Genomic DNA, 23,623 nt, shown 5'->3' with positions numbered 1-23,623 from the left:
AACGAATAATCTTACGATTTGCTGGCTTTCACGCCCATATCGTTTGAGCTTCGAGCGGATTTCCTTTATGGAGAAAGTTAATCGAACTTAAAGGTGGTGACAAGAAACGTCGTAGATTGTGGGCCGCGGCAAAATGTGACCGCTCTTCGCTGCTCTTACACATCTTGTGACTACCTAACTGGAAGCGGTGTTTTTCACCTGGAGTCTAGGATTTTGTCCATTTCTGCCGCGTGGCATACTGTGGTTGTGCCAAGTCTCTTACATGATTAACCCATGCATCCTATCTCCGGTATAAATACATTTATTTGAAACATACCAGGCTGACTTGTTGTTCTTGAATTCTTCTAATAGAAGTTCTTTCTTCTCGTTGGATTCATCAAGATGGCAGCGAGATTTATAGTGGTTTTCCTGGTTTTGACGATTGCTGCTGCTGTTGCAAGTAGCGATCCATTCGAGGATGTCAAGTGTTTCAAGGATTTGAAGCCCAAGGAGCCCAAGACTGTGTTCCGAGGAAATGGGGGAATGATCGAGATGTGGACAGGGGAATCATTTCCTGCCATGAAAGACGCCAGCATTGCCGCTGGAAGAATCACAATCAAGCCGGGAGCGCTTTTGATGCCGGCATACGTGGATATCCCGGCAATTAAAGTCGTAATCCAAGGTTTGATCCCCATTTTCCAAGGATTTTAGATTTTCGTGCATATATGTTTTTATGCATTGGTGTTTGTAATGAAAACCAGGAAATGTGGATGCTGGAGTGATCAACCCAATGGATATGAACAACAAGGAGAACGTTTACAAGCTCGACAAAGGAGATGTTGTGGCTCTTCCTCCGGGTGTTGCAACATGGTGGCGAAATAATGGAGCCAGCGACGCGATTGTGATCTGTGTGGGAGATATGAAGCTCAACCTTGAGCGCATCTCAGAAAAGGTGACAATATATACTTGTTGAAATCCTTGCAAAAAGTTGACACTTTTGTTTTAGGTGTTCTTCTTGGCTGGAAACAAAGGCAAGGAGAAGGGTGGATCGGGAAGCGTTGTCCGGGGATTCAGCAGCAAGATCCTTTCTCAGGCTTGGGAGACTTCAGAAGGGGTTGTGAAAAAGATACTTGAGAGTCAGCAAGAGAGTGGATTGGTGATGCCACCCAAATCTTCCAAATTCATGTCTAATCATCTTTCAAGGGATAACTCAGGCAGCCAAAGCCAAAACCAGAACCAGAGTTCATCGGCCCAGAACCAGGATCAGAACCGTCAAAGCCAAAACCCAGGCACTGGGCAAGATCAAGGTCAGAGCAAGAAGAATGCGGGTTTTGTCTACCACTATGCAGATGCCACTCCTGATTACCAGGTCAATCGAGGTGGCGAAGTTCGTGAGCTCAACAGCCTCAAGATGCCAATCCTTAAATACGTTGGGTTGGGTGCTGAATGCGTGCGATTGAGCAAGGTACCACCTTTATTTCCTTGTTATGATTTTTATTTGAATTTTCAGGGTGCAATGGTGGCTCCAAACTGGTTCCTCAATGGCCACCAATTTATCTACGTGCACGCAGGAAATGGCAAGCTCCAAGTCGTGAATAGCTTTGGTGATCGGGCTCTCGACTTGGATCTCCAGGAGGGTTCCGTGGCTGTCATCCCCAAAACGTTCCCCTCGACCGCCATCGCTGGTCCTAATGGAATGGACTTCGTCTCCATTCTCACCACCCACACGTAAGTCGTCGTCCAAACTCTCTTATTTGTTTGTGTAATGTCTGGGATCATTCTAACAATCCTTGGCATTCTTTGCCTTTGTTTGATTACTTGTTTCAACGCAGGCCAATTGTGTCGTTCTTGGCCGGGAACAATTCCATCTACAGCGCCATGCCACAAGACGTAGTGTCCGCAGCGTTTAACATCGATCTTTCCATCACCAAAACTCTCCAGCAATCTGGAAGCACAAGCATGGTCATTGTGCCTCCCAAAACCAGCGGTCAACCATGAAAAAGAAAGATCATAGCTGCAAGCCTCGAGCTTCCATCGCAATAAGAACCTATCAATAAAACAATCATTAACTTAATGAGGATATTCGAGTATACTTTTGAAGGGGGCATTTTAGGGTTCTATGATGCCCAGGGCGGGCATATCCGCTGGAATGGCGGTGCTAGGCGACAAGCGGCTTGCGGACAGTTCGAGGGAGATGGATGACCACTGCTGGATCGCCGGAGCAACAGGATCAAGAAGCGACCGCGTTGGGAATGCGCTGCTTGTGATCTGGTGAGCAAAACTTTTTTTGTTTTGGGCTAGTCTCAGCCTTTGTTCCCATCTCCTAGGCGCGACAAGGAGAAGAAGCAGAGGAGGAGGAGGAGGAGGAGGAAGAAGAGGAATTGCTTCAAATGGTGTTACTCTAGTTTGAAATGAGCCAGCGATGGTGGGGATCGAAGCTTTCGATTTTCGCGATTTTCTTACTGAGAGATGGGGGCTTTTTTGCTCGCGGGGATACGTTAGAGTCAGATTGTAAGTTTTCTTCCTCCTTTCCTTTTCTTCTTTCATCGTCCCTTTCTCAAAACTTTGTTTTGGTTCCAGTGGTCGCTATGCAAGACTTAAGACGAAGCATGAACATAGTGTTGAACTGGTATAATGGAGATCCCTGTGATTCCGAGTGGCAAGGAGTTGCTTGCGATGATAGGAAGACAAGAATTACTGGAATGTATGGGTACACCTTTCTCTTTTTTCTAGATGTACGCTAAGTTTTTCTCTCCTTTTTCTTTTTCTTTTGTAGAGCACTGATCAACATGAGATTGAGCGGTAGCTTGCCATCATCTATAGGGAATCTAACAGGCCTCCAGTCCTTGTAAGTTTCGTGTAGACCGGAACTTGATGGCATCATATTTTTCTCTTCTATGCAGGGACTTGTCGCTGAATCAAAACTTGAGGGGTCCAATCCCCTCTTCTGTTGGATTTCTCGTCAATCTCGTCAGACTGTAAGTGATCTGCTCGATGTTTTCGAAAAGAGAAAATCAAGTACATGTAAACTTTGGTAGGAGTCTGCAAAACTGTGGCTTCAACGGGAGTATTCCTAGAGAAATTGGCAGTCTTTCGGCCCTCTCGTTCCTGTAAGTCAAGATCTCATTCTTCCTTTTGGTCTCTAAAAAGATTTGTGGATTTATGTTTCTAGAGCTTTGAACGGAAACTTTCTGAGCGGAAGGATTCCCCCAACTATTGGCCTGCTCCAGTCTCTCGATTGGTGCGATCTATCAAACAATGCTCTTGACGGAGAGCTCCCGGTTAGCTCGTTTGGTGACACGGGCTTTGACAACCTGACAGTGTTAAGACACATGTACGTCTTTGCTACGACTTTGTTCTATATAGCTGAATTGTATTTTTCCAGGCATCTCAACAACAACAATCTTTCTGGTGCCATCCCGGCTGCGCTGTCTACAATGCCAAAACTATTTCACTTGTACGTCTTTGTTGGATTTTGCGAGTCACCAGCTGCTATGATATTTTATTCTTTTCGTCTTCCTGACAGGCTGCTGGACAACAATAACTTTTCAGGAGCCATACCTCCAGAAATCGGCAATTTGCCACAGCTGAGAATCTTGTGAGAGTTCTCTCTTTTATTTTTCTTTCTCTATAGAGTTCATGAGCTGCATATTCTAACTTTTATCAACAGGAGACTCGATAACAATAAACTTGAGGGTCCTGTACCTGAAACCATCAGCCGCATGGCTTTACTCCTTGAGCTGTATGATCCTTTTGATTTTTGATTGTCTTATGCTAAGTGGTGTATATTTGCAGACATTTGACTAATAATCCGCTCAATGGGAGCTTGCCAGACTTGTCTGCTGTTCAAAACCTACAGCTCATGTAATTTTCTAAAAGCTTTTCTGTTGTGTTCTTTCTTCTGAAAAGCCGGTTTTACAGTCGATCAGGCTATGTGAACTTTAGCCCGTCACAAATACCACTGTGGTTGCTCAACATGGCAAACCTTAAAACACTGTATGTCTGGAGTTGCGAAGAATTTGCTAAATCAGCGCCTTTTTTATCGTGATGTAGGGAATTTTTCAAGGGAAACCTTGTCGGACAGATTCCGGCGGAGCTATTCAGTCTTCCAAACCTTGAGGCAGCGTAAGAATTTTAAAGCCAGGCATTCTCTCTTGTTCCCTTGACATGATTAACTTGCAGTTTTTTGGATGAGAACCGTTTGAATGGCTCCATCGACTTTAGCACTGCAAGCCGGTCACTGGAACTGGTTTCGCTGGAAGATAATGAGATTTCTAGCGTAACATCTGTGCCAAGTCCTTTGACGGTCAGGTACGTGTGGATTTTTCTTTAGAACTGCATTCGGCTGAGATACGTTTCTTGTGCCTATATAGGCTTTCAGGAAATCCTGTTTGCAGCAATAACAATCCTGACAAGTTTTGTTCGAGCAATGGGAGAATATGGAACCCTTCAGTCGATCGATGCCATATAATGTGCGACGATCAGAAAACTTTGCAACCAGCTACGTGCTCCTGCGCGTATCCACTAATATGCACGATACAGTTCATTACTCCACCCTTCTCAGCAATAACGGTGGACAGGATTGACAACGTTACGGGGCAGCTTTCCGTGGCGCTCAACATTTCCCGGGGCCAGATATGGATTGGAAGTGCAGACTTCACGTCCAATCATCGCCTTGTCATGAACATCCTTTTCTTTCCGCCCGGCAAGAATGTCTACTTGGACCAAAGCTTGGTGTCGAAGATTATTCTCTTGCTGAGCATACAGAGGGTCAGCGTGCCTGAGTTTGGGCCTATGTTGCTCACAAACGCAAACCAGCCACAAACAAGTATGTTTTTCTTTAACGTGTTTCTTGTTTCGAATGCTAATGCTTTTTCTCGTAAAATTTTCAGCACCTCCGGTGGCAGCCAAACAAACTAAGTTTATGTTTATTGTCACGTTGTGCGTCTGCGTCGGAGTTTCAGCTGCGATAGCGGGTCTCTGTATCGTTCTTCTCGTTGTAAGGAGAAAACGGACTAGGGGCCCAAGCCACGATTATGGTGAGTGATGAAGAAAGTTGAGTTTCTCAGTTTTCTTTTTATCATTCTTGTAAAAGCAGGTTTCAGCAGCATTGGGGAGATTGCTCCCAAGTTCAAAGGATGCAAATGGTTTACTCTGGACGACCTTAGGAAGGCAAGTGATAACTTCTCAAGTAACCACTTGATTGGTGTCGGTGGCTATGGCAAGGTACGGGGCCTTCTTTTTCTTACAAAATGCGTGGTAGTGGTTTGCATGACATTAAAATGGGAGAAAAATTGCCACAGGTATATAAAGGACAGCTGCACACAGGAGAATTAGTGGCAATCAAGCGAGCCGAGAAAGAATCCTTCCAAGGCCTTGAAGAATTCCGAACCGAGATCGAGCTGTTTTCACGCTTGCATCACAAGAATCTGGTGAACCTCATCGGCTTTTGTACAGACGATGGACAACAGATGCTCGTGTACGAGTTCATGCCCAACCGGACTTTAAGAGACCATCTCTATGGTAAGTGTTGTTTATCTTCCTTTTTCCTCGCTTTGATTTTCTTGGTTGCAAACAAGTGGTATAAAGTGACAAGACAGCCTCTAATACTGCAGAGCAAGCTCTCAATTGGAAGACACGTCTCTCCATCGCACTCGGCTCTGCAAAAGGGCTGGAATACCTTCACGAGCTGGCGGATCCCCCCATTATCCACAGAGACGTCAAATCCTCCAACATTTTACTGGACGAGAACTTGGTGGCTAAAGTTGCGGACTTGGGGCTCTCAAAGCTGGCGCCAACTTGCAGCGACGAAAAGACATATAGCAGTGTCCAAGTGAAGGGAACTCTGGTACGTCTTCTTTCCCTCTCGAGCTTGACAAGAGCCTGAAAAAGAAATGGCAGGGGTACCTGGATCCGGAGTACTATGCTTATCACCAGCTATCAGCCAAGAGCGATGTTTACAGCTTTGGAGTGGTGCTCATAGAGATCATCACCGGGAAGCAGCCGATTGACAATGGCAGTTTCATCGTCAAAGAGATCAAGGAATCGGTTGCCTGGGGTGGTGTCGCTTCGCTGCTCTCGTTTGTGGACAAGCGACTCCTGGACGAGACGACTGTAGAACAGGTGAAGAAGTACTTCCGGCTGGCACTGCAGTGCGTGGAGGACTCCGGCCAGGACAGACCGAAGATGAACGAGGTGGTGAAGAAGCTTGAGGAGATAATCAAGTTGCAAGAGGTGCATGGCTCCAGTGATCACCAACAAAATCACCAACAAAACGGTGACAGTAACGAGAAGGAGGCCACCGGAGAGAGCAGCTTTGACGTTGGAGCTTTGAATCCAGAGTTTTACGCTTGGTCCAGTGATGACGCGGAAGAACCAACTTTCCAAGCTTTCGGTTTTACTGCAGCAGGGGAGAGGCAAGCCGGATTGGACCACCGATGTACAGTAGACGATTGAAAAGAAGGGCTCTACAGTTTGAAAGATTGCTATATGAGCCGTCCGAGTCATTTTGAACGTAAGCTCCCAGAATATTATCTCTTAATTCTATTTTAATTTTTTAATTTAGATATTATTAGTTTGCATGGTGAAAATGTTTTTTAAATTAGTTTTTTTAATTTTTAATTTTATTTTGCTAGTGTCCACTGCCACCACCACCGCAAGATGATCGCGACGACAACGAAGAAAATGCTGAGGACGGCACCATCTGGGATCCATCTACTTGGGATCGCTACTCTTGATTCTGATTCTTTCTTTCTTTCTTCCTGGAATCCTCAAGCTGTTTGTTGCAAAACCTGTATTAACGCAAGCAAATGCGAAGACAAAACTTTGCTCATGATTCTTATCCATGTAAAGTATGCTGTTGTAAAGCTAGTTTTGATCTCTACATTCTCAATCAGTCATCAAGCTCCCAGAGTGAAGCAGATGTCACCCCTTCTGGTTTGCACAACTTTTGCGTGTGTTCGCCTGCAGCTGGGCTCGCTCCCAAACAAATTTGGAAGTAAGGATTGACCACCTTGATTGCCCTCTAAAATCCACGCGTAGAATCTTCTAGAAATCTATGAAGAAAAAATCCGATTTATGGTCTGTGCAGTCGCAGTCCTCCCGGAGAAGGCTTGCGTAGACCCAGGATTCACACTGTAGCCCATGAAACGAGCCTAGAGCATCTCGCGTCGGCCAAGGCACAGGATCACGATGATCACGACCTACACTTAAGCTGGAAACTTAGTCCTTGTACGTGTAACGTTTGCGTATATCCCTACACAGCGTCACAACGTTCGCCTTGTCCATTGGGTTCATCACTATCGACGTATGCCGGCATAAAAAAAACTCGGCTTCATACTGATTCTTCCAGCGGCAATGCTGGCGTCTTCATGGTCACCCATCCCGAACACACTTTTGAGCTCCCTGGGCTTCAAATCCTTGACACACTTTGAATGGTCACTCTATAAACCATTCAAAGAGAAGAAAGAACTTTCATTCAAAGAATTCTCGACCTTGTAAGAAGTCCGCAGAAATAACTGCATGTAAGAGACGTGGCACGATCGCAGTATGCCATGCGTCCGAAATTGACAAAATCAGACCGCGGCAGAAGAAACTCCTCAGAACGTTTTGTTGACCACTGTTAAGTGTGACGTTCTCCCGAAAGGAAACTGCTCACGAAGCTCGTAAGAACGTTATTGATGTATTCGAGTTTAATTTGCATGCCGCTAAGTTTGAACGTGGAAACTATAAGAGGCCACCTTCAGGGGAGCTTGTAGAAGCAGTCATTTCTCGAGTATATTACCACAATATGGCGACCATCTTTGCTGGAGTTCTCGTGTTCTTGGTGCTTTTTGTCCTGACGAAGAGATTGAGTTTTACTCGCCAGCGATTGCCTCCATCCCCACTGAGCCTACCTTTGATCGGCCATCTCCATCTCTTAGCAAGAATGGCTCACCAATCTCTCCAGGTTCTCTCGAATAAATATGGCCCAATTCTCTATCTCAAGCTGGGAATGGTTCCAACTATAGTGGTGAGCAGCCCCGATATGGCGAGAGAGATTCTCAAGACACACGATGCAAAGTTTTCTTCCAGGCCTTACTTTCTCGTTGGAGAGTATTTCTCATATGGTTACTGCGGAATGGGATTCACTCCTGGTGGTGAGCACTGGAAGAACTTGCGAAAGTTGTGTGCCACGGAGCTCTTCACCATAAATCGAATTGACTCGTTTGAATGGGTGAGAAAGGAGGAGATTTCTCGAATGATATCAACTATTGAGAATACGAATGGCGTGATCAATATAAGAAATCTCTTGATCACGTATGGTTTTAACGTTATGACTGAGACTGTGATGAGCAAGAGATTCTTCTGCGAGAACGGAGCTTTGCTGGATGCTGATCAAGCCAGAGAGTTCAAGAAAGTCTCAATCGAGACTGTAGAGATGGCTCTCAAGTTTCATATTAGTGAGTTTGTCCCGTCTTATTTGAGGTGGATCGACTGGAACATTCCAAAAGTGAAAATTCTCCAAGCAAAGTCGGACAAGTTTATGCAGCAAATTGTCCAAGAGCACAAGAGAAGCAAAAACTCGAGAAAGACCAAAGATTTTATGGATGTTATGCTGGAAAGCTTCACAGATTCATCAAACAAGCAGTCATTTAAAGCTGAGAACACGGTCAAAGCACTCACAATGGTATGATTAAAGTTTCTCGAGCTTATTAAGTTAATATTATCCTCCTTTCTTGTTATCTCAGGAATTACTTGCTGGAGGAACCGATACAAGTGCCTCGAGCATTGAATGGGCACTCATGGAACTTCTTCTCAATCCACACACCATGGTTAAAGCTCGAGAAGAGCTAGTCAAATTCGTTGACTTGACCAACTCTACAGTCAACGAGGGTGATCTTCCGAAGCTAACTTATTTGAACGCTGTGATCAAAGAAACAATGAGGCTCCATCCACCAGCACCACTCTTGGTTCCCCACAAGTCAACTGTAGAATGCAAAATCGCAGGCTTTGACATTCCTAAAGGAACCACAACCATTGTCAACTTATATGCCATTGGAAGAGATCCAAATGTGTGGGAGAATCCAACAAAGTTTTGTCCCGAGAGATTCCTTGGAGACTCCAGGATTGACGTCAAAGGACAAAACTTTGAGCTCATTCCCTTTGGATCCGGGCGAAGAACTTGCCCCGGGATGATCCTTGGTCTTAGGAACGTCCAGCTCGTACTAGCAAATTTGATCCATCGTTTTGAGTGGGCTCTCATCCCGGGGCGAGAGTATGGAGTTGAAGAAACCACTGGGACTGTGAACTGGGCGAAAACTCCGCTAGAAGTGCTAAAGCGCTAATATGCTATTTACGAAATAATGTTATGAAAATCTTCTTGGCGCCAAATGTTTCATGTGTGTCTCCTTCGGCGATCTCGCGAGGCGATCGGTGTTCTTCTACGCGGATCTCGTCAAATCCTGCACGAAATCGAGGGATCTAGCAGAGGGCCGGCGCATCCACTCGCGGATTCTCCACAGCGATCATAGGCACAGCCTCTACCTCGCCAATCTCTTGCTCGACATGTATGGCAAATGTGGCAGCCTCGAAGATGCGCAGCAGCTCTTCCACAGCATTCGCAGCCCAAATCTCATCTCTCACAACATCATGCTCGCGTCGTTAGCACGAAACGGGTGCTTGGATCAAGCCAAGAGTTTCTTCGAATCCATGGCTGATCCCAACGAAGTCTCGTGCACAACAATGATAAAGGCTTACTCACAGAATTTTCAGCTCCAAAACGCAAAGCTAACCTTTGATGGAATGAAAGGAAGAAAAGTTGTATCGTGGAGCTCAATGCTTTACGCATATGCCCAAAGCGGGCATTTGGAGGAGGCCAAGACTACGTTTGATAAGATGCCGCAAGGAAACGTTATAACGTGGTCAACGTTAATGCAAGCCTACGCGTTTTCTGGAGATGTTGAAAAGTCAAAGAAAGTGTTTGATAAAATGCCGGAGCCTAATGTTGTCTCTTGGACTACTATGCTCCAAACTTATGCCCAGTCTGGGCATTTAGAGCTTGCAAAGTTAACTTTTGAAAGAATGCCTGAAAGAAACGAAGTGTCTTGGAACGCTTTAGCGGCCGCGTATGGAGAAAAAGGTGATGCAAAAAGGTCAAAGGAGATGTTTGTGAGAATGGCAAAGTGGGATTTGATATCGTGGGCGAGCTTCTTGCACGCTCTTGCCGAGAATGGCGATTTGGAGCAAGCAAAACTGGTGTTTGACGTGATGCCACAGCGAAGTGTCATGTCGTGGACGTCTCTAATGCTGGCTTACGGGAAGAACGCGAGGATTCTAGAAGCGAAAGCGATGCTCGATCGAATGAGCAAGCACAGCACCATGTCGTGGAACACAATGCTGATTGCCTACGCTCAAAATGGTAGCCTAGAAAACGCAAGAGAGATGTTTGATCGTTGTCTAGAGAAGAACACAGTCTCATGGAATGCGATGGTCACGGCCTACACTCAAGCTGGAAACTTAGTCCTCGCAAGAGAACTGTTTGCTGCGATGCCAAACCGGTGTAACGTTTCGTGGACTTCTCTCGTCCGGGGCTACATCCAAAATGGTCGTTTGGAAGAAGCAAAGTTTGTCTTTGAGAAAATGCCCAGCGTGGATTCCATGGCTTACAATACAATCCTGGGAGCTTACGCTCAAGTTGGTCACGTCCAAGGCACCGAGCAGGTGTTTGAAAAAATCCCCGAGAAGAATCACGTAGCGTGGAGCTCGCTGGTGGCCGCTCACGCTCACGCCGGACATGCAAGAGCCGCCTTAGCGATCTTTCAAACTATGGAGCTCGAAGGCCTGGAAGTCGATGAGATATCTTTTATTTGCGTTCTCTATGGTTGCAGCCATGGTGGATTGCTAGAGCAAGGCTGGGAGCTCTTCACGTCGATGAGCAGTGACCACGGGATCCAGCCTCTCAAAGATCACTACTGGCTGATGATCGATCTTCTGGGACGGTCTGGAAAGCTCGGAGCTGCGCTAGAGCTCGTCGAAACCATGCCTTATCGTCCAGACTTTGCGGCCTGGGGGAGCTTTCTGGGAGCTTGCAAGATCCATCTCGACGTGAAACGAGCAGCGTACGCGGCCGAGAAAGTCCTGGAGCTCGAGCCAAACAATGGAGGAACTTACGTTCTTCTCTCCAACATTTTTGGAAAGCTTGGGATGCACGACGAGGCCGAGAGAGTGAGAGGATTGATGAACGAGCGAGGCGTGAAGAAGCAAGCTGGAGAGAGCTTTCTGAGGCTGGAGGATGGATCCGTGCACAGGTTTGTGAGTGGTGATCGTTCGCATCATCCTCGAGTCGAGAAGATAATCCGACTTAACTCGCTTCTAAAGGACGCATGCTACGATCCAGATACCAAGGAAGTTCTAGAAGATGAATTCGATCTCTTATCTACGCAATGAGGCAGCTCATAGTCGATGAAGAACTTGCGAGAACTTCTGCGGTGAGATCGGATCCATCAACTGGATCATCAACTTAGAGCTAGTTTCCTTCGTATTTTACAAGCATGGAAAAAAGTTTCGCTAGAAACTTGACAACAGTCACAAAGACATGATGAGACTGTGAAGCTCTTATAAGATTAAACTCTTGGCCTTGTGTATCCTTGACTTGGTCGCCAATTTCTTCCATGTAGTCTTCGTGATTTTGCTGCTCCCACAGGCGTCTCTTCTCCAGGATTTGCTCGGGCGTCAACAAAACTTTCCACTTCTCAATTCCCTTCCTTCGTCTCGCCATTAGTTCTTCCACAGTAAAGTAGCCTTCCATCTTTCCTTTAATCAAACCACAATCGTAACATATATATAGCAGTTTATCCTTTTCCAAAAAAAGGTTCGCGTTCATCCTTTTGCATGGATATTCACAGCATATCCATTTAAAAGTGAATTTGCGGCTCAGATCCGAACCGTCGTTTGTAGCATACGTGGCAGGATCTTTACCGCATGTTCAAAACTTTTCTCGGAAACATTAGAACGTATGCGGCCACCGACCAAGATCATGGAAATTGGAAAACAAGTGGAAGACGAGGAGGAGGAAGAAACAGCGCTGGATAAGGTCTCAGCATTCCTTGGTGAGAATCGCTTAGCAACTGGCATAGCGTTGCTAGCCAGCATCATAATCTTACACAAGACCATCCTCTTCTTCCTCCCCCTCTTTCTCTCCACCGCCATTTGCGTGCTTGCACTGTCCAGGATATGGATGATCCTGGAGCACAGCCCAGTCCCAGAGGCTCCGCAACTAGGCACCGATGATGATCAAACCCAATCGCATCCAGGAGCCCAGCACCTCGATCATCGAACGAGTATGAGTCTGTGCAGAGCTCTCGCGATGGAGCTCTTGGGTTTGGCTGCCAATGCCGCGAGTCGCCACGGTGATGCTCTTCGCGAGTGGCTCAAGAGGGCGAGAGAAGTTCTGGAGGGCCTCCAGGAATTGAGCGCTTGCTGCTTCCAGGAGATCGACTCGAGGCTGCCCGACAGGCGATGGTTTGCGGCAAAGGCACAGGGCTTTGGCGAGATTCTTGGGGTCGATCTTAGCTCCGCGATCGGCTTGTTACAGGATTTAGTCACGGAGGATACTGTTCTAGAGGATGAGCGACAGATTTTCCCTGGAACACGGGCACATCATAACGGTAAAGTGACGCGTCATGACACGTCAGAATAGCGTTAGTGACGTGGCTGGCCAGCATAGCAACGCGGGAAGAGGAAGCTTCACGCCCTTTTCTTCTTCAAAGGCTTAGGTCTCTGGGTCTATCGATCGATCCTGCTCGCACAGAGCTCGATCGAGCTGGGCGGGATCGAGACTTCGATCGATGGAGTTCTTCGACGGCGCCAGGAAGGTGAAGCTAAGCAATTGCCACGGCAAGTTCCTGTGGGCGGACGATGACAAGCGCGGGGTGTCCCAGAGCCGCAAGAGCGATAGTGAGAATGCGATCTGGGAGGTGAGGCGCGTGATGGTGGGCGATGGGGAGAGGATTCGCCTGAGGAGCTGCTACAATTGCTATCTCACTGGATCGCGCACCCCTTTTCTGCTGGGAATGACGGGCAAGAAGGTGATCCAGACCAATCCCACCAAATCGGACGATCTCTGCGACTGGAAGCCCGAGGAGATTGTGCCCAATCGATTGATCGCGCTGCGGACGCGCGATGGATCGCTCCTGCGAGGCAACGGAGGCACACCGCCATGGAGGAACAGCGTCACGCACGATGTGCCACTTGTCGCGGGTACATTAGATGTTTTCTGGGCTGTCCACGTGGTCGAGTGAGCGTCGTTAGATATAGTTTCCAAATCGTAAAATATTCTAAAAGAATATCCGAGCATGATTTTAGGATTGACCAAATCTTGACCAAAAGGTTTCGTTTAGTTTACGTCTTCACATTCTCATCTTATTGTTGAGTCTTTTGTGAAAGACTATATATTGAGCTATAGTGTTGCATTGTCTTCACTGTTGTCAAGTTTTTCTAAGAGTTATCTATTCAAGTTTGAAGGAAATATGAAGAGCTTTGAGCGTGTGTGCGATTCCAACAAGGAGAGAGTCCTTGGCTCTTGAGTGTTAGTGCTCTGAATGATGCTCTCAAGTCTTTGTGGTATATTCACACTGCTTTTTCTAAGATGATCTGTTTTTTTTCTTGGCTTTAGCCTCAAGTCACAAAGATTTGTGCTCCGAACTGTTGTAATGATGAAAGCATGGAAAAGATCTTCAAGTTCTAGCAATCTTTCACTCTTCCTCTCCATTTGTAGAGCTACATTTTCAGATCAAGAGAGAAAAATCCTCGATTCTGCCGGCAGGTGTCTTGGCTTGGCCTGCATTTTGGATGGTGTCAACGAAGAAGACGACGAAAGAGTAGTGAATCTTTCCATAATCGAAATAATGGGATCTAAAAGGTTGAAGCAGTTTCTCAATTCGAGTGCTAGAATCTTGGTGGTTGTTAAGGAAACTGGCGAGATTCATGGAATTCTCAAGCTCTTGTTATCCAAGTTTGCACAGAGGAAAGACCACATCACTTTCTTGCATGTGTTTCAAAGCTCAGGTAAATAATTTCACTCAAGTTTCAAGTGCCTCTTATTTCTTCAAAGCTACTACAGAGGACTTGCAAAGGTATCAAGCTGGATTATCTTTCGACAGGGCCATTTGCCAAGCTTTGCTTGACATTCATTTGAGAACTCCAAAGGTTTGAGTTTTACATGTGAATTTCTATTGATGCATTTGTAAAAAACAGGTGACTGTTTCATCAGTAGTAGTCCAGAGCTCAGATATTTGCAATGGAATCGTTCAAGAGGCCAGAAAAATCAAAGCAACATTGGTTGTTCTTGGGAATTCGCAAAGGCAATTTATTTCCAGGTTTGTTTTCGGTTTACATTATAAAAATCTGTGGTTCTTTGTTCAGGACCATGAGCAAAATTGGAAAAACTTGTGTAAGAAATTTACCTTCCTACTGTTCTGTCATGGTCGTTCGCAAGGGAAAAGTGATGCAAGTCAAATCTGGGTGTGCTAATTGTGAGTATAGATATCATTTGCTTCTCTTGTTAATGATTTTGTTTTAAAGGCAAAGATCACACACTAAAATCCTTACTTCAAAAGGAGAATAAGTTAGAAAAGGAAGAGAGCCAAAACTCAAGACGGAGCAGCAGAGCATCATCAAGCTCATGTTCTATGGAAACAGTCTTGAGTTTCTCAGCTGATATAAGTTCTGATTTATCATGGTCCTCAGAATCAGGCTCACCCACCACGGTGCTTAAAGACCGAACTCTCTCAAGAAATCCAAAATCAGAAAATGTATCTGTCAAAGAATTCTCATACGAGGAGTTGCTCCAAGCCACTGGAAACTTTGCAATGGGTAACCAAATTATTTATATTCGATATTTTCCATAATTATTTTTATCTTTCCAGAAAACTTGGTTGGAAGTGGGGGTTGTTCTCATGTTTACAAGGCAACTCTTCAACATGGAACCATTGTTGCGGTGAAACATTTGCTAAATAGCAACTCCGGTCAACGAGAATTCTCAAGAGAAATCAAGTTCATATCTTACATTCGTCACCAGAACCTGGTATCGCTTATTGGCTTCTGTTCTGAAGGAACACACAGGCTGCTGGTCTACAAGTTTTTGCAAAATGGGAGCCTTCAAGATCATCTTTATGGTCAGTTATTTCCTTTTCTTTTTTTCATTTTTATAATATGTTTTCCAGGTAAAAGAAAGGTATTAAGCTGCAAAAAGTAGCACTTGGAGCTGGAAGAGGCCTTCACCACCTTCATAATCTTGCTCCTCATCATATAATCCATCAAGATGTGAAGAGTTCCAACATATTGCTCTCTCATGACTTTGATGCACAAATCTCAGATTTTGGCTTTGCAAGATGGAGTAACGAAGTAACCAGTGGACTCGTTGGAACTTTTGGGTAAGATTTTCTTTACAAACTCGCTTCCTGTAAATGTGTGAATGCTCGTAGTTATATGGCTCCAGAGTACATGGTTCATGGATATGGCAATGAAAAAACGGATGTTCATGCGTTTGGAGTGGTGCTCTTAGAGCTAATTTCTGGAAGAGCTCCCATTGATTTCACACTTACATCAAAAGAGCAAAGCTTGGTACATTGGGTATGGATCTTTCACAGGTGCTAATTGATGATAACTTGTTAAACAGGCACATTTTCTTGAGAAAACCGGTGCTACTCATGAGCTGGTGGATCCAAATTTGACAATTCTCAATGCCCATGAGATGAGAAGAATGATGTACACAGCATTTTTGTGTGTGCGAAGTGCGCCAGATGAAAGGCCCAACATGGAACGAGTAAGAACTTAGAAATCTCCATCATTGGCATTTCTTATGCAAGTTTCTTAACTTTCTCAGGTGGTAAATTTGCTGGATGCTAATATGGATTGCAGAGAACCTTTGCTCTCGAGATATCAAAACTTGACTTCATATTAAATGAAAATTGATCGCACCATAAATCAGAAGATAATCAGTTAATAATTTGCGTGGCGGACACTCCGTGGGAGACTCCTCACGATGTAGGGAAAAACTGCCCTAACGCCCTGATAGCCAGAGATGGGATTGCGGCACAGCGGCGGATTGATCGGTCTGGGCTAGGTTCTTGATCGGATCGACACCAGCACCGTGCTGGGACTAAGCTTGAGTGTGTCCGGAGCTTTGTGGGGTTTTGCGAGCGGCTTCTGCCGATTCTAGAGCAATTAGATACCGGCCAGGACGGGGAATTGCCAGTGGCACTGGCGACGGCGCTGGTTAGCAGGGCCGAGTCGGTTCTAGAGGCTTACGAGGAGGCAACTAGGCGATCAAGGAGCTCCTGCGTGTCATGCACACGGGTTTGCAGATTCCTCGGGAAGCAGGACTGACGCGCTGACCAAGACCATGGAGGACTTGACCCAGAGTCTTTGGAATGGATCTCTTTGCTAAATTGTCATAGCTTAAGCGGAGGATAGAAGACCAGATGTGCTAGATTCTATGTCTACTATATATATATATATATATATATATATATATATACATTTGGGTTTGTTGTAAATCTTGTCTTTGTCTAGGTGACTGATACTGAGAAAAGTGATCTTGACAAAGGGGTCACAACTCTGGAGCACTGGAAGAATACATCTCTCGACAGCCAACAAGTGGCCCCAATCGAGACTACTTGCTTGCCTACTTTCTGCAAGAACGATACACAAACGATCTGGATCTTGCATGGCTCTGGAATTTCCCACTGCAAGATTGGGGCGTCCTCTTTACGCAGTTGCTCCATCAACATCTGTCCACTGTTCAATCGATAGAATTCTTCAAAGACTGAAGGTTCAGGAGTAAGTAGTTGAGACATCAAAAGTCGTGATAGTCCCGAGTGCATTGATCTTTTTGGAAGTAGAGAGTTAGTAGTTGGGCTCTTTTGGATGATCCCCATGACCATTCTTTTGGAGTGATAATTACACTACCACACATAGAAATAGGTTAGCTTTGCTCTAAGTGTAAAAATGTGTGATCTTTGGATCCTTCTTTCTTGGGCAAAGTGATAGTGTTGGGGATAGTCCAAAGTTGAGTTGAGCTCAACTCAGCACAAGTCAACTCAAGTCAACACAGTCAACTAAAAGTTTTACAAAGGAAATCTAAATTGAAATAAATTGCTGTGCGTTGCATTGTAGCAACACTTGGTTTGCTTTTGTTTTTAAATATTTTTTATTATGATATATAATTTGTTATGATCTGTCCAATATGCAGGTGCTATTCCTGCTTTTGTATATATTATATCTTTTATCCATATATGATCTATTAATTTATTATTATGTGTATTGTGTTTTATTATTTGTATATATCCTTCTTTCTCCATTATTGTTTGAAGTGGTTTTACTTCTTCTATTTGGTAGTCAATTATTACTGGTTTTTTATTATCTATTTTCTGTATATATTTTTGTAGTTGTTTTATGAATATATGTATATTTGTTCCAGGTCTTCTATGTAAATTTATTATCTGTAATTGTTTTTTATTTTTTTCTAGTGATACATATGACATTGCCATTGTTTCTGTTTTTAAATGTTTTACTATTTCTGATTTCTAGTCATTTGTATGCAATATTGCTATGTGTGGGGGTTGTTCATGTATATATGATTTATATTTATTAAAATATAAATCCTCATGTTTTTGTGTTCTTACTTCTTGCATACATATTATATCTGATGTTAATAATTGTGAATCACTCTTTATATCTTCTTGATGTGCAGTAATAGATCTTGTATTTAGAACTTGTATAATTGTTTGGTTAGCTTTTTTTTCTTCTTGTAAATCTATTAAATCAATTTGCCATGGTGCTTCTGTTGTCATTCTTATTATTTCTTTAGCTGCATCTTTATTGATTTTAATATGTTTATGTTCAATTGGTCTATATAAATGTATCCCTTTTAATGTTTGTGCTCTTGATAATGCAGTATATGCTTGTCCTGGATATTTTGTTTTATATGGGTCATATCCTAATTGCATAACTGTTGATCCTTGTGCTCTATGTATTGTTCTTCCTGCACATGGTTGTACTGGAAATTGGGTTCTACTTATAACATGGTTTTTATTTTTAGTAATATTTATTGTTCTTGTTATTTTTTTTTATTGGTGTCCAGTTTTTTTCATTATTTTTCTTTATTGTTATATTTTCTTTAGCTCTTGTTTTTTCACCTGTTTTTATATTTGGGAATTCTATCCATATTATTTGTTCTTCTTCAATCTGGGTTATATCTTGTAATACTCCATCTACTCCATTTACTAATCCATCTTTTGTTGCTATATTTTGTGTTATTTCAATTGTCATTTTCTTTTTCAAATGTAATATTTTATGTAGTCCTTGTGTTTTTCTTGTGTCATTTGGCAGCGTGAAATGTGTAGGACAGGAATTTCCATGTTTGTCTTGTGCTTCTATAATTATATCTTTACCTTGTATGTGTTGTATTATTTTTTCATTATGTTCTCTTACTTGTTTATTAGTTGCAAATATAGAATAGTATTTTGTGTTATATGTATCTATGGTGACTTGTTTATTTATATATTCTAGCTCTTTATCTGTTTGTTCTCCTATTTTTATTTTATTTAAAGCTTTTATAAAGATTATATAATCTTTTTGCCTCATTATTTCAGTAAGTTCATAGATTTTAAAATTATTTTTCCATGGGTGGTGTATGGAGAAATCATTTTCTGGTCTATATGTTTTTGTTGAATAAATTGGTGCTTCAAATGTAGGATTTAATTGATAGAAATCACCTGTAAATATACAATCCATCCCACCAAAGTCTATTCCATATGTTGTTTTGAAGCTTTCATATCTTCTATTTATATCTTGTAGCATTTCTATACTTACCATTGATATTTCATCTATTACTAAACATTTTATTGTTGAAAACTTTCTTTTATATTTATCTAATGTGTCATTTATTAATATTGTTTGACGTTGTTTTGATGCTTCTGGTCGAAATGCAAAAGCTGAATGTATTGTTGAACCATTTATATTACAAGCTGCTTTTCCTGTAGGTGCTGTTATTAATATTGTTTGTCCTGGTTCATTATTTATATCTTGGTTTGTTTTATAATATCGTTTGAGTGTTTCTATAAGTGTATTTAAAAGCATTGATTTTCCAGTTCCTGCTCCTCCTGTTAAAAATAAGCACAATTGTTTGTTAGGTTGTTTTATTTTTTTCAATATGAAGTCATCATGTATTATTCTTTGCTTTTTATTAAGAGTTCTTAATAATTTGTGATATTTACTAGTTTCCATAAGGTTTTGATCTTGTATTATAATTGTTGTATTTGTTAATATTTTATCTTTTATATTTAATTTTAAGTTTTTGTTAATTTTCATTTTGAATAAATCTTTCCCTATATCAAATTCATCTGTTTGGTTTGTGTTTATTTCTTGTATATACTGTGCCTGTTCTTTTAATATTTTATTTGCTTCTTGTTCTGGATTCTCCCAATCAAATTCACTCTCATTTGTTATGTTTTTATATATGTATTGATGTTGTTTTTCATTTATTTGTTCCATATTTGCTTCATATGCATTCATATATGTGTAAGCCACAAATTTTTCCTTTCCAATTTGCCAGCTTACCTCGACTATCCGACCAACTCTGCCCTGGCTTGTGCTAAGTTCCCTCGCCAAGGTTCTCGCCTATGGTACCAGCTCCTACTTGGTCCTACTTGGTTTCAACTACTCACTGCACGAGCAACGGAGTGTTAGCCATCCATCTACGGATTCCCAAATCTCTCCCAATCCCCCTCCCCGGGTTAGACTGGACTTAAGGTTCGGTTACACTCCCCGCAGGCACAAGCAGCCAAGCACACCAAGCCTCCAGATTCCTAACACCCCAAGGTACCACAAGACTTGATCATGGGACCCTCTAAATCCCAAGCCTTGGGTGCAGCACTTGCTTCAGGACGTCGGGGCGAAACACCGTGGCCTAACGGCCTGGTATGGGTACCTCTACCCCCCCACTTCCATCCCGAAGGGAAGGCCCAAGCCCCTAGGAAGGGTGAGGACCAATGAGCCACAAGGTACTCAAGTGGGGCACCACTCCACCTGAGCCGGGAGCACCGCAGTCGGTTTCCCTTTCGGGAGTGGGAGCTGCTCTTGAGCACTTCCCTGGGTGGCCCCTCCGGCACCACTCAGGCCCATGCTCACTCCCACCCAAGGCCCCTCGGCCCCAGTCTCAACCTCAAGTCAGTTTGGAAGCACCACTGGAGAGTTCCTTCAAGACTGGTTCCTGGACCTCACTATCCCTACTATACTTTTGGAACCCCCTGCAGCCCCCCCCCCCGGGAGATGCACGCTTTGGGCTTTCACCCCTTGACCCGTATTAGTATTTGGACTTAGTCTCTGGCTCGATCTCGGACCCGATTTCGGATCCGACTTCGGATTCGGTCTCAGACTCGATCTCGGACCCGATCTCGGACCCGACCTCGGACTCGACCTCGGACTCGGTCTCGGACCCGATTTCGGATCTCGGACTCCATCTCGAACTCGGTCTCGAACTCGGACTCGAACTCAGTCCCCGAGTCGGTCTTGGACTCGATTCCAGACTCTATCTCGAACTCGGTCCTAGAGTCGGTCTTGGACTCGATCCTCGACTTGGTCCCATCCGATGAACTCTTTGTCATTTCGGTCAAGCTTTTGGGGATCCTTTAGCTTACGACATCTCGGGGAGTCGGTTCCTTACAACTCCACCACCCATAGAAGAAGTTCGATGCCCACATCGAACGTCTCGTTTTATCCTACGACTTGTTGACCATGTCTCCGGGGGCATCCCCCCACTTAGCGGTGTGCCTAAGTTAGCCTCCCCGGCCAAGAGCCCATGACAACGGAATATAGGTGTCCCTATACTCCTCACCTCACCACGCCCTAGTATGGGGTCAGGACTTGAACCCAGCCTTGCTTTACTAGGGGATTGGGACTCGAACCCAACCTCCGTAGAATACGTCTACGGATTCGACATCCCCGCGGGGAGTCGGGCGTAGTGCCCTACGCCTGGTCGACCTATCCAACCCATGATAATTAGCTTACCTTTGGCGCGCCTTCGGGTCCCAACATACGCCACTTGCTCAACTTTGCAAATTGATATTTTTAATTGAATTTTGCATAAGTACATAGAGTTTTGCCTTGCAGAAATTCCTCCACTAGATCTCGCGTGTTCGCTAGGTTCTCCTCTGGTTCCCATGTTGCTTCGCAGTGTGGAAATCCTTTCCACTTCACATGGAACTCTCTCACCTCGCGTCCTTGTCGCTTGCTCTTGCGCGCATTGAGGATGGCCTCGACTTCGTATTCCTCTTCCCCTTGGATAACCTCAGGTAAAGGTCTCACTTGGTCCTTGCGAAGCAGATCCTCAAAGTACGGCTTGAGTAAGTTCACGTGGAACACTGGGTGCATCTTCCCCATCTCTCGAGGAAGTCAGAGTCGGTAAGCCACTTTACCGATTCGTGCCTCAATCTCGTAAGGCCCCACGAACCTGCTTAAGGAACTCAAGATCAATTCATTTACAGGAATACATGCATCTTTACCTTTGGGTCAACTTTCGGCTGATCCCACTTGGTAGTCTGAGGTTCTTGGTGTTCAGCCACACCTTCTCCCCAGCTTGGAACTCTACATCCCGACGCTTCTGGTTCGCGTATTTGGTTTGCCTTTGTTGAGCCCGTTCCAAGGAATCCCTCACTAGATTCCAAATGCTGAGTCTTTCCGCCATGAATGCCTTCACTGCGGGCAACTCTCCATGATACTCGGCCACGCCGAGTTCCACAGGACCTTCAATAGCTCGCCCATTGATGACCTCCCATGGACTCACCCCGATACTCGAATGTGGTGAGTTGTTATAACACATTTCCGCAAGTCCCAAATGACTTACCCAATCGGTCTGGTCTCCCGAGACATAGCATCGCAAATAATCCTCCAGCTGCCTATTCACACTTTCCGTTTGTCCGTCTGTCTGTGGGTGATAGGCTGTGCTGAATTTCAACTTCGTGCGATACTATTCCAGGAGAGTCCTCCAGAACCTACTGGTGAAGATCTTATCTCGATCTGAGATGATCTCTTCCGGTCTTCCCCGCACTCGAGCCACTTGTTCGAAGAACAGCTTTGCCACACCTTCCGCATCCACCTCCGTTGTGGTGGGTATGAAGTGTGCCATTTTCGAAAATCGGTCCACCACCACGAATATCGCATCAAACCCCTCGCTTGGGGGGAGTCCTGTGATGAAGTCCATCGTAAGACATTTCCGCGGGCGATCTGGAATTGGGATGCTTTGCAAAAAGCCCCCACTAGCCTTAGTCACGTCTTTTACCTGCTGACATGTTGGACATGTCTTTATATAGTCTTGGACGTCCTTAGCCATATCTGGCCAATGGTACTTCCTTTTGAGTAAGCCCATCGTCTTGGGCACTCCACCGTGTCCCGCAAGAGGTCCGTCATGACACTCTTCTAAGGCCACCTTCCTTAGTTCCCCTTCTGGAACATACACCCTCGTTTGCTTGTAATAAATGAGTCCGTTGCATTCCGCATAGCCCGTTTTCTCTTCCGTTAGCAACTCACCTCTCTGGTGAGCTTCCCGCGCCTCTAGATTCCTCAGCAACACTTCCTGTGCTAGACCATCGTTCTCATATGCTGTCCGCACATCGTCCCAGAAGGTTGCTGTTGCGCTGGATATTGCCAACCTCAAGCTCGCTTTTCGACTTAGCGCATCTGCCACGATGTTGCTCTTCCCAGGCTTGTATAGAATTTCGCAATCAAACTCGGCCAAGGCATTGGCCCACCGACCTTGTTTCCCTCTTAGGTCGGGCTGTGACAAGAAGTGTTTCGTTGCCACATTGTCCGTGTAAACCTTGAAGTGTCTCCCAAGGTAGTGTCACCACTCCTTGAGCGCCTTGACCACCGCAAACAATTCCTTCTCGTGGGCAGGCCACTTCCGTTGAGCCTTGTCCAGCTTCTTCGAGAAGAACGCTACCGGATGGTTGTCTTGCTTCAAAACTGCGCCTAACGCAAAGTCCGAAGCATCCGTTTCTACCTCAAAGTCCTTACCAAAGTCTGGTAATGCCAATACGGGAGCCTTCCTCAACTTCCCTTTGAGGTGGACGAATGCCGCCTCGCATTCTGCTGTCCACACCATCTTCCCTTTTCCTGTTTGGTCCGTTAAGGGCAGGGCTACTCTTGAATAGTGTCTGATAAACTTTTGATAGTAGTTGCATAGCCCCAGGAATGCCGTCAACTCGTGTACATTGGATGGTCGCTCCCATTCCTGGATCGCTTGGACCTTCTCCGGGTCCACCTTGAGCCTGTCCTGGCCCACCACATGCCCGAGAAACTTTACCTCTTGTTGAGCAAAGTCACATTTGCTCTCTTTAGCATACAGCTTGTGTTCCCTTAGTTTCTCAAACACCTTCGCCAAGTGTTCGGCATGCTCCTCTAGCGTCTCGCTATAGATCAGGATGTCGTCGATATAGACGACCACGATGTGATCCAGATAGGGTACAAAGATGTGGTTCATTAGCGCCGAAAACGTTGCCGGCGCATTACATAGCCCGAAGGGCATCACCAGAAACTCAAAGCTCCCATACCTCGTTCGACAGGTTGTCTTATCGACATCTTCCTCGGCTACCCTAATCTGGTA

The 23,623-nt window shown here is 44.7% G+C and overlaps 5 protein-coding genes across 5 annotated transcripts; all 5 read left to right on the top strand.

Annotated features, from left to right (window-relative positions):
• Nucleotides 1–381: 381 nt before the first annotated feature.
• LOC9638963 (glutelin type-B 5) lies at nucleotides 382–2,254 on the top strand. The gene is made up of 5 exons (XM_024682042.1): nucleotides 382–661; nucleotides 741–931; nucleotides 986–1,707; nucleotides 1,812–1,941; nucleotides 2,093–2,254. Exons 1-5 carry the CDS (start codon nucleotides 382–384, stop codon nucleotides 2,252–2,254), a joined length of 1,485 nt encoding a protein of 494 aa, XP_024537810.1.
• On the top strand, nucleotides 2,137–6,492 carry LOC9638962 (probable leucine-rich repeat receptor-like protein kinase At5g49770). Its single transcript, XM_024682219.1, has 20 exons — nucleotides 2,137–2,250; nucleotides 2,307–2,490; nucleotides 2,560–2,683; nucleotides 2,756–2,827; nucleotides 2,883–2,957; nucleotides 3,018–3,089; nucleotides 3,152–3,313; nucleotides 3,365–3,436; nucleotides 3,506–3,577; nucleotides 3,650–3,721; nucleotides 3,775–3,843; nucleotides 3,901–3,975; nucleotides 4,033–4,104; nucleotides 4,162–4,290; nucleotides 4,353–4,807; nucleotides 4,872–5,018; nucleotides 5,078–5,205; nucleotides 5,283–5,502; nucleotides 5,595–5,827; nucleotides 5,881–6,492. Exons 2-20 carry the CDS (start codon nucleotides 2,391–2,393, stop codon nucleotides 6,433–6,435), a joined length of 2,904 nt encoding a protein of 967 aa, XP_024537987.1. The 5' UTR covers nucleotides 2,137–2,250; nucleotides 2,307–2,390; the 3' UTR covers nucleotides 6,436–6,492.
• A 2,865-nt stretch (nucleotides 6,493–9,357) lies between these two features.
• LOC112348817 (pentatricopeptide repeat-containing protein At2g35030, mitochondrial-like) lies at nucleotides 9,358–11,406 on the top strand. Its single transcript, XM_024682041.1, has one exon. It carries the CDS (start codon nucleotides 9,358–9,360, stop codon nucleotides 11,404–11,406), a length of 2,049 nt encoding a protein of 682 aa, XP_024537809.1.
• Nucleotides 11,407–12,399: 993 nt separating this feature from the next.
• On the top strand, nucleotides 12,400–13,486 carry LOC112348864. The gene has a single exon (XM_024682171.1). It carries the CDS (start codon nucleotides 12,807–12,809, stop codon nucleotides 13,257–13,259), a length of 453 nt encoding a protein of 150 aa, XP_024537939.1. The 5' UTR covers nucleotides 12,400–12,806; the 3' UTR covers nucleotides 13,260–13,486.
• A 318-nt stretch (nucleotides 13,487–13,804) lies between these two features.
• On the top strand, nucleotides 13,805–16,773 carry LOC9638671 (probable receptor-like serine/threonine-protein kinase At5g57670). Its single transcript, XM_024682040.1, has 10 exons — nucleotides 13,805–14,025; nucleotides 14,081–14,166; nucleotides 14,215–14,336; nucleotides 14,383–14,492; nucleotides 14,542–14,832; nucleotides 14,886–15,134; nucleotides 15,183–15,193; nucleotides 15,638–15,784; nucleotides 16,108–16,317; nucleotides 16,534–16,773. The coding sequence occupies exons 1-10, from the start codon at nucleotides 13,866–13,868 to the stop codon at nucleotides 16,771–16,773; spliced, it is 1,626 nt and encodes a 541-aa protein (XP_024537808.1). The 5' UTR covers nucleotides 13,805–13,865.
• Nucleotides 16,774–23,623: the final 6,850 nt, after the last annotated feature.

Source organism: Selaginella moellendorffii, unplaced genomic scaffold, assembly GCF_000143415.4.
Source record: "Selaginella moellendorffii unplaced genomic scaffold, v1.0 SELMOscaffold_33, whole genome shotgun sequence".
Classification (NCBI taxonomy): Eukaryota; Viridiplantae; Streptophyta; class Lycopodiopsida; order Selaginellales; family Selaginellaceae; genus Selaginella; species Selaginella moellendorffii.
This window is presented reverse-complemented; position numbering and strand designations above follow the sequence as displayed.

Coding starts and splice junctions, on each gene's coding strand:
- LOC9638671 (XM_024682040.1), top strand. CDS start 13,866: ATGGGATCTAAAAGGTTGAAGCAGTTTCTCAATTCGAGTGCTAGAATC. Junction 14,167..14,214: donor TTCATTTGAGAACTCCAAAG/GTTTGAGTTTTA, acceptor TGTAAAAAACAG/GTGACTGTTTCATCAGTAGT. Junction 16,318..16,533: donor CCTGCGTGTCATGCACACGG/GTTTGCAGATTC, acceptor GTCTTTGTCTAG/GTGACTGATACTGAGAAAAG.
- LOC112348864 (XM_024682171.1), top strand. CDS start 12,807: ATGGAGTTCTTCGACGGCGCCAGGAAGGTGAAGCTAAGCAATTGCCAC.
- LOC9638963 (XM_024682042.1), top strand. CDS start 382: ATGGCAGCGAGATTTATAGTGGTTTTCCTGGTTTTGACGATTGCTGCT. Junction 932..985: donor TTGAGCGCATCTCAGAAAAG/GTGACAATATAT, acceptor CTTTTGTTTTAG/GTGTTCTTCTTGGCTGGAAA. Junction 1,942..2,092: donor AATCTGGAAGCACAAGCATG/GTCATTGTGCCT, acceptor GGGGCATTTTAG/GGTTCTATGATGCCCAGGGC.
- LOC112348817 (XM_024682041.1), top strand. CDS start 9,358: ATGTGTGTCTCCTTCGGCGATCTCGCGAGGCGATCGGTGTTCTTCTAC.
- LOC9638962 (XM_024682219.1), top strand. CDS start 2,391: ATGAGCCAGCGATGGTGGGGATCGAAGCTTTCGATTTTCGCGATTTTC. Junction 3,314..3,364: donor CTGACAGTGTTAAGACACAT/GTACGTCTTTGC, acceptor GTATTTTTCCAG/GCATCTCAACAACAACAATC. Junction 4,291..4,352: donor CCAAGTCCTTTGACGGTCAG/GTACGTGTGGAT, acceptor GTGCCTATATAG/GCTTTCAGGAAATCCTGTTT.